General features: G+C 45.1%; 1 protein-coding gene across 1 annotated transcript; it reads left to right on the top strand.

The window, feature by feature from the left end:
- Positions 1-898: 898 nt before the first annotated feature.
- LOC124002720 lies at positions 899-6,068 on the top strand. Its single transcript, XM_046310426.1, has 5 exons — positions 899-1,012; positions 2,070-2,262; positions 2,658-2,757; positions 3,031-3,115; positions 4,216-6,068. Exons 1-5 carry the CDS (start codon positions 956-958, stop codon positions 5,362-5,364), a joined length of 1,584 nt encoding a protein of 527 aa, XP_046166382.1. The 5' UTR covers positions 899-955; the 3' UTR covers positions 5,365-6,068.
- Positions 6,069-7,494: the final 1,426 nt, after the last annotated feature.

Here is a 7,494-nt window from a genome sequence, read left to right on the forward strand (position 1 = left end):
ACCCCATTCTCATAGAGTCCTGGTCTAAAGTAGTGCACTATATAGGGAATAGGGTGCCATTTAGGATGCTAACTGAAACAATGGCTCACTGTTGTAACTACAGGCAATGTGAGATGAAGTCCTTGGCTGGTTTCAACACAACCTTGAGAGGCGGCAGTCTGGTCTTTGAGGGCAATCCAGTGAGTTTTATAAAACTACATCATGTTAAAACCAATGCTTGGTTATATATGTGCATTATTATAGATCAAAACTAGAATTCGTAACACATTAATCTGGATGAATAAATTAACCAGGAATTTGTTTATTTTTTTATGACATTTTTCTAATAATAATAATAGTAAAACAATGACAGCATGTATATATATATAGACCGATAGGCAAACAACCCTGGATAACTGAGCCTCTGTAAATGATCTTTCAGTTCTTTTGGAAAGAGGATGAAATATCCATTGTTGTACGGTGTGGACAAGCAGAAGATTATATGATACAGATTGAATACCTGTATCAACCATTTAACCACAGTAAGTGTACAGTAATTTGAGTGATATTATGTACGATGTGTCAGATATTACTAACCTACTACTACTACTACATGAATTACCAACTACAACGACTCGAACTGTGACTTTATTGTCCATTTACATGAAAATGAATTCTGTGTGGTCAGCATACACAATGCTCAAACTCAGTACACTATAATACAACATAATGCAATACAAACATGCTGGAAAGCTTATTCATTTAAACAACTTAATACTAATTCATACCTGATACTAACATTTCTAATTCAACTTAGTACTAGTAGTTCTGTTACAGTGTTATTAGTAATATATTAGTACTACTATGAGTACATTAACTGTGTTGTTTTGTGTTTGGCAGTTAAAATGCATCCCCTGGCAAGCCGACCGTCATCAATGCCTCAATCGCCTGGACACCAGGAGCTCCCATTTCAGAAATGATAGTCAACTATGACTTCCAACTACAGTGGAAACAGGAGCTACATCACTGGGAGGTGAGAGAGAGAGAGGGGGGGGAGAGAGAGAGAGGGGGAGGAAAGAGAGAGAGAGGGGGAGGAAGAGAGAGAGAGAGGAGGGAGGAGAGAGAGAGAGAGAGAGAGGGGGGAGGAAGAGAGAGAGAGAGGGAGAGGAAGAGAGAGAGAGAGAGGGGGAGGAAGAGAGAGAGAGAGGGGAGAGGAAGAGAGAGAGAGAGGGGGAGGAAGAGAGAGAGAGAGGGGGAGGAAGAGAGAGAGAGGGGAGAGGGAGAGAGAGAGAGGGGGAGGAAGAGAGAGAGAGAGGGGGAGGAAGAGAGAGAGAGAGGAGGGAGGAAGAGAGAGAGAGAGGGGGAGGAAGAGAGAGAGAGGGGGAGGAAGAGAGAGAGAGGAGGAGAGGGAGAGAGAGAGAGAGAGAGAGAGAGGGGGAGGAAGAGAGAGAGAGAGGAAGGAGGAGAGAGAGAGAGAGAGGGGGAGGAGAGAGAGAGAGAGGGGAGGAAGAGAGAGAGAGAGAGGAAGAGAGAGAGAGAGGGGGAGGAAGAGAGAGAGAGAGGGGAGAGGAGAGAGAGAGAGAGAGGGGGGAGGAAGAGAGAGAGAGAGGGGGAGGAAGAGAGAGAGAGAGGGGAGAGGAAGAGAGAGAGAGAGGGGGAGGAAGAGAGAGAGAGAGGAGGGAGGAAGAGAGAGAGAGAGGAGGGAGGAAGAGAGAGAGAGAGGGGGGAGGAAGAGAGACAGAGACAGAGGATAGATAATAACAACTACATACAGAATACAGTGAAAGAGAGAATACAGTGAAAGAGAGAATACAGTGAAAGAGAGAATACAGTGAAAGAGTGCACATCTCTTTGTACACTATGTAAAAGTAGACCTACTGTATGTTGTGCTCCTGCAGGATGCTGTGGAGGTGAGAGAGAGGATACAGTGAAAGAGTGCACATCTCTTTGTACACTATGTAAAAGTAGACCTACTGTATGTTGTGCTCCTGCAGGATGCTGTGGAGGTGAGAGAGAGAATACAGTGAAAGAGTGCACATCTCTTTGTACACTATGTAAAAGTAGACCTACTGTATGTTGTGCTCCTGCAGGATGCTGTGGAGGTGAACATATCAAATAAACAGACATATTTTGACCTGGACCCTGAGATGCTGGAGAGAGGAAGGAGGTACCAGGTCAGAGTCCGGGTTCGAGCCGACCCAGACAATTACCCAGCCTGTCAGTGGAGCGACTGGAGCCCCAGTGCATCATGGGTCTCCACTCTGGGCCAGATGAAGCCAACAGGTAAATACAGCATCAGTGATGTCATTGGTTATTAGTACACATTTGAATGTGGGCCTATATATACTTGGGCTGTGTCCCAAATGGCCCTATAGTTCCCTACATAGAAACAGAGCCCTAGGGGCCAAAAGCACTGCACTACACAGGGAATATGTTGCCATTTGGAAGGCAGGCATAGTAGTGTTTCCATATGAATCTTGAAAAATAGCTCCTTCTTTCTTCCCTATTTCTTTCTTTCGTTCTTAGACAGGCAGACACATGCTCAAAACAAACTTACAGACAGAAATGTAAATGAAGGGTTTTCTATGCCAATATTTGAGTAAAACAGTGGTGTTGTTATGTACGTTGTAAATATGTTCTAAGTATGTTCTGTGTTGTTCCTCTGGTCCTGTTCTCAGATAGTCCTGATGTTCTAGACCAGGACTTTGTGGTGGTCACCGTGGTGGGAGCTGTTGTTGTACTGGTCCTGCTGGTCTCCATGTTGCTCTGCAAAGGAAAGTGAGTACTGTCTGTGTGTGTGTGTGTGTGTGTGTGTGTGTGTGTGTGTGTGTGTGTGTGTGTGTGTGTGTGTGTGTGTGTGTGTGTGTGTGTGTGTGTGTGTGTGTGTGTGTGTGTGTGTGTGTGTGTGTGTGTGTGTGTGTGTGTGTGTGGAAGGGGGTGGGATCCACTGTAAATGTGATGTATTTTAACACCAACGGACTGCAAAGTAAACATCATGTTTTTGTAGTTGGTTAAGTGCAACCTCCTTTCATTTCCATTCATTGCTGACAGGGTCAAGAATATTCTGAATCCTCCTATACCAGATCCCTCCAGGTACTTTGAGGGCCTCAACCTCCATCACGATGGAAACTTCAAGGTCAGTTCTACTTTTGACTGAAGTTCTGTGCCAAAAGGGACCCTATTCCCTGTATTGTGCATTACCTTGTTATGGTGGTAGTTAGGTTATAATGGCTGTAGTTAGGTTATAATGGCTGTAGTTAGGATATAATGGCGGTAGTTAGGTTATAACGGCTGTAGTTAGGTTATAATGGCTGTAGTTAGGTTATAATGGCTGTAGTTAGGATATAATGGCGGTAGTTAGGTTATAACGGCTGTAGTTAGGTTATAATGGTTGTAGTTAGGTTATAATGGCGGTAATTAGGTTATAATGGCGGTAATTAGGTTATAATGGCGGTAATTAGGTTATAATGGCTGTAGTTAGGTTATAATGGCTGTAGTTAGGTTATAATGGCTGTAGCTAGGTTATAATGGCTGTAGTTAGGTTATAATGGCGGTAGTTAGGTTATAATGGCTGTAGTTAGGATATAATGGCGGTAGTTAGGTTATAATGGCTGTAGTTAGGTTATAATGGCTGTAGTTAGGTTATAATGGCTGTAGTTAGGTTATAATGGCGGTAATTAGGTTATAATGGCTGGAGCCTAATGAATGGAATGGTATCAAACAGATAAAACACATAGTTTCCATATATTCATTACCGACATTATCATGAGCTGTCCTCATCATTGTCTTACATTGGAATTTAGCTAAATAATGATCATTTTATTTTCCTCTCTGTGTGTGTGTGTCTCTCTCTCTCTCTCTCTCTCTCTCTCTCTCTCTCTCTCTGTGTCTCTCTCTCTCTCTCTCTCTGTGTCTCTCTCTCTCTCTCTCTCTCTCTCTCTCTCTCTCTCTCTCTCTCTCTCTCTCTCTCTCTCTCTCTCTCTCTCTCTCTCTCTCTCTCTCTCTCTCTCTCTCTCCCTGTGTCTCTCTCTCTGTGTCCCTCTCCGTGCCTTCTCTCTCTGTGTCTCTCTGTGTGTGTGTGTCTCTCTCTTTCTCTATGTCACTCTCTCTATCTATGTCACTCTCTCTATCTCTTTCTCTCTCACTGTCTGTCTCTCTATCTCTTTCTCTCTCACTGTCTCTCTCTATCTCGCTCTCTGTGTCTCTCTGTCTCTGTGTGTGTGTCCTTGCCTACAGGCTTGGCTGGGTCCTTTGTTCGCCTTTGAAGCCGTCGACTCTGCCTTGCACCGTGAAGACATCTCCCAGGTAGAGATTACCAACAACATTGGCACCATCGCCCCCCTGAGGAGGGAGACCGGTACTGCACTACTACTGAAGAAGAGATTGGACTTAAGCATCTTCTTATCTCAATTCTCCCAGCCTGGATCCACCTCCATCAAGCTGGAACCCTGCTCTGTACACTCCCCTTACGGACCAGTAGGGGGCACTACTGAAGCGATAGATGAGTGGAAGGAGGAGAACAGAGGAGATAGGATGGATAGTAATAGAGGTGTAGGGGGGAAGGACGAAGATATCAGGGGTGGAGGGAAGGATGGAGAGATGTATGGTGGAAGTATATTTGGAGGCATCAGTGGAGGTCAAGATATCGTCCAGGTTTCTTCTTACGAGCGTGTTGAGAAGCTCCAGGCCGAGCGTCGGGCCCTCATAAGCCCAGATTCAGGCATCAGCAGTGGGGCAGAGGATCAGGAAAGTCAGGAGAGCGTGGAGGATGCGGTCGGGCCTATTGCATCCACCCCCCATTTAGTCTCTCAGGACTTCCATCTTGTTCCGCTTCTTCCTCTTATCAATAACAATAACTTTACATTCTGCTCCACCCCCTTACCCATTTCCCTGTCCTCTTTCCCCCAGCTTCCCTTCACCCTACCTGGGTTGGATAGTGTAGGGGGAAAGGGTACGGAGATGGGGGTTGGAGGAGGTTCTCTCACAATGTCTTCCTCCTATGAACGTGTGGATAATCTCCATCTCCAGGCCCAACTCTTGGCCCCTCAGAGCCCAGATTCAGGCATTGGCAGTGGGGGAGAGGATCAGGAGAGCCAGGAGAGCGTGGAGGATGAGGTCAGGCCAACTGTGACCCCCTGTAACCATATCCCTCTTATTACCACTAACAATATATTTCCCTTCTGTTCCACCCCCTTACCAATCCCGCTGGATGTTTTACCCCAACTACCCCTCACCTTCTCTGGGTTTGGGATGGTTCCATCCCTGGGACCCAGTACTAGTACCAGTCATCAAGACAGGCTGTTGGAGATGTCTCTCCTGTCTTCTTCAATGGCAATAGAGCCCTCTAGTGGCGGCTACATGCCAGTGAAAGAAGCTCAGAACTGAACCATGAAAACATTTGACTAGGGAGGGACTAATGATGTATATATACACTAGATGACTGACAGGCTGTTTTGAAGCCACCACTCCTCCATCTGGGCATTCCCCCTCCATTGTAAAAAAAATACTTTGGAAGCTATAGAAATGCATTTACTAATGTCTACATTTGTTTTTACCACATGTATTCTATTTCAGACACACTTTTTTAAGAACTAATGTAACTGTCCCCACTACAACAACAACAAAAGACTTACAAATACGTCATTTGGTCTTTGAAACATTTCAATGACATACTGTAGAATTCCATCCATTCCAATAGAGCTCCACAGTGGAGGTGCCATAATACCCATAAAACCTAGCGTTCAAACAGGGAAACGGTTCCAATTGCTTTTCCACCATTCATTTTTCCCTTAAGGGATTTTAGAAACACTTAAAATAAGGCCTGTGGCCTCCTGAGTTGCGCAGTGGTCTAAAACTTTGCATCGCAAGCTGTGTCAGAGCCCGGCCGTGAGCGGGAGCCCCATAGGGCGACACACAATTGGCTCAGGGTTTGGCCGGGGGGCTTTCCTAGGCTCATCGCACTCTATCAACTCCTTGTGGCGGTGTTAAAGTGTTAAACAAATCAAAATATATTTCAGATTCTTCAAAGTTGCCACCTTTTGCCTTGATGACAGCTTTGCACACTCTCAGTGTTCTCTCAACCAGTTTCACCTGGTTTTCCAACTGTTTTGAAGGAGTTTCCACATATGCTGAGCACTTGATGGCTGTGGTCCAACTCATGCCAAACCATCTCAATTGGGTTGAGGTCAGGTAATTGTGGAATCCAGGTCATCTGATGCAGCACTCCATCATTCTCCTTCTTCGTCAAATAGCTCTTACACAGCCTGGAGGTGCATAGATTATCACAATTTAGAGGTGCAGAGATGATCACAGCCTAGAGGTGCAGAGATGATCACAGCCTGGAGGTGCAGAGATGATCACAGCCTGGAGGTGCAGAGATGATCACAGCCTGGAGGTGCAGAGATGATCACAGCCTGGAGGTGCAGAGATTATCACAGCCTGGAGGTGCAGAGATTATCACAGCCTGGAGGTGCAGAGATTATCACAGCTTGGAGGTGCAGAGATGATCACAGCCTGGAGGTGCAGAGATCATCACAGCCTGGAGGTGCAGAGATCATCACAGCCTGGAGGTGCAGAGATCATCACAGCCTGGAGGTGCAGAGATCACCACAGCCTGGAGGTGCAGAGATCATCACAGCCTGGAGGTGCAGAGATCATCACAGCCTGGAGGTGCAGAGATCATCACAGCCTGGAGGTGCAGAGACACATGCAGATCATCTGTTCACCTATTCTGCATCTCACAAAGACATGGCGGTTGGAACCACAAATCAAAAATTTGGACTCATCAGACCAAAGGACAGATTTCCACCGTTCTATTTTCCATTGCTTGTGTATCTTGGCCCAAGCAAGTCTCTTCTTCTTATCGGTGTCCTTTAGTAGTGGTTTCTTTGCAGCAATTCAACCATGATTCACACAGTCTCCTCTGAATTGGTTATGTTGAGATGGGTCTGTTATTTTAACTCTGTGAAGCATTTAATTGGGCTGCAATTTCTGAGGTGGTAACTGTAATGAACTTGTCCTCTGCAACAGAGGTAACTCTGGGTCTTCCTTTCCTGTGGCGGTCCTCATGAGAGCCAGTTTCATCATAGTGCTTGATGGTTTTTGCGACTGCACTTGAAGAAACTTTCAAAGTTATTGAAATTTTCCGGATTGACTGAACTTCATGTCTTAAATTAATGATGGACTGTCGTTCGCTTTGCTTATTTGAGCTGTTCTTGACATAATATGGACTTGGTCTTTTACCAAATAGGGCTATCTTCTGTACACCACCGTACCTTGTCACAACACAATTGATTGGCTCAAATGTTTTAAGTTGGGAAATAAGTTACACAAATTAACTTTTAACAAGGCACACCTGTTAATTGAAATTCATTCCAGGTGACTACCTCATAAAGCTGGTTGAGAGAATGCCAAGAGTGTGCAAAGCTGTCAAGGCAAAGGGTAGCTACTTTGAAGAATCTCAAATATAAAAATATACTTTAATTCCATATGAGTTATTTCATAGTGTTGGTGTCT

This window comes from Oncorhynchus gorbuscha, linkage group LG18 (assembly GCF_021184085.1).
Source record: "Oncorhynchus gorbuscha isolate QuinsamMale2020 ecotype Even-year linkage group LG18, OgorEven_v1.0, whole genome shotgun sequence".
Taxonomy (NCBI): domain Eukaryota; kingdom Metazoa; phylum Chordata; class Actinopteri; order Salmoniformes; family Salmonidae; genus Oncorhynchus; species Oncorhynchus gorbuscha.

Excerpts from the sequence above, each read along its gene's own strand:
- LOC124002720 (XM_046310426.1), top strand. The coding sequence starts at position 956 with ATGATAGTCAACTATGACTTCCAACTACAGTGGAAACAGGAGCTACAT. Across the intron at positions 2,263-2,657 it reads GGGCCAGATGAAGCCAACAG|ATAGTCCTGATGTTCTAGAC; the intron begins GTAAATACAGCA and ends TCCTGTTCTCAG. Across the intron at positions 3,116-4,215 it reads ATCACGATGGAAACTTCAAG|GCTTGGCTGGGTCCTTTGTT; the intron begins GTCAGTTCTACT and ends CCTTGCCTACAG.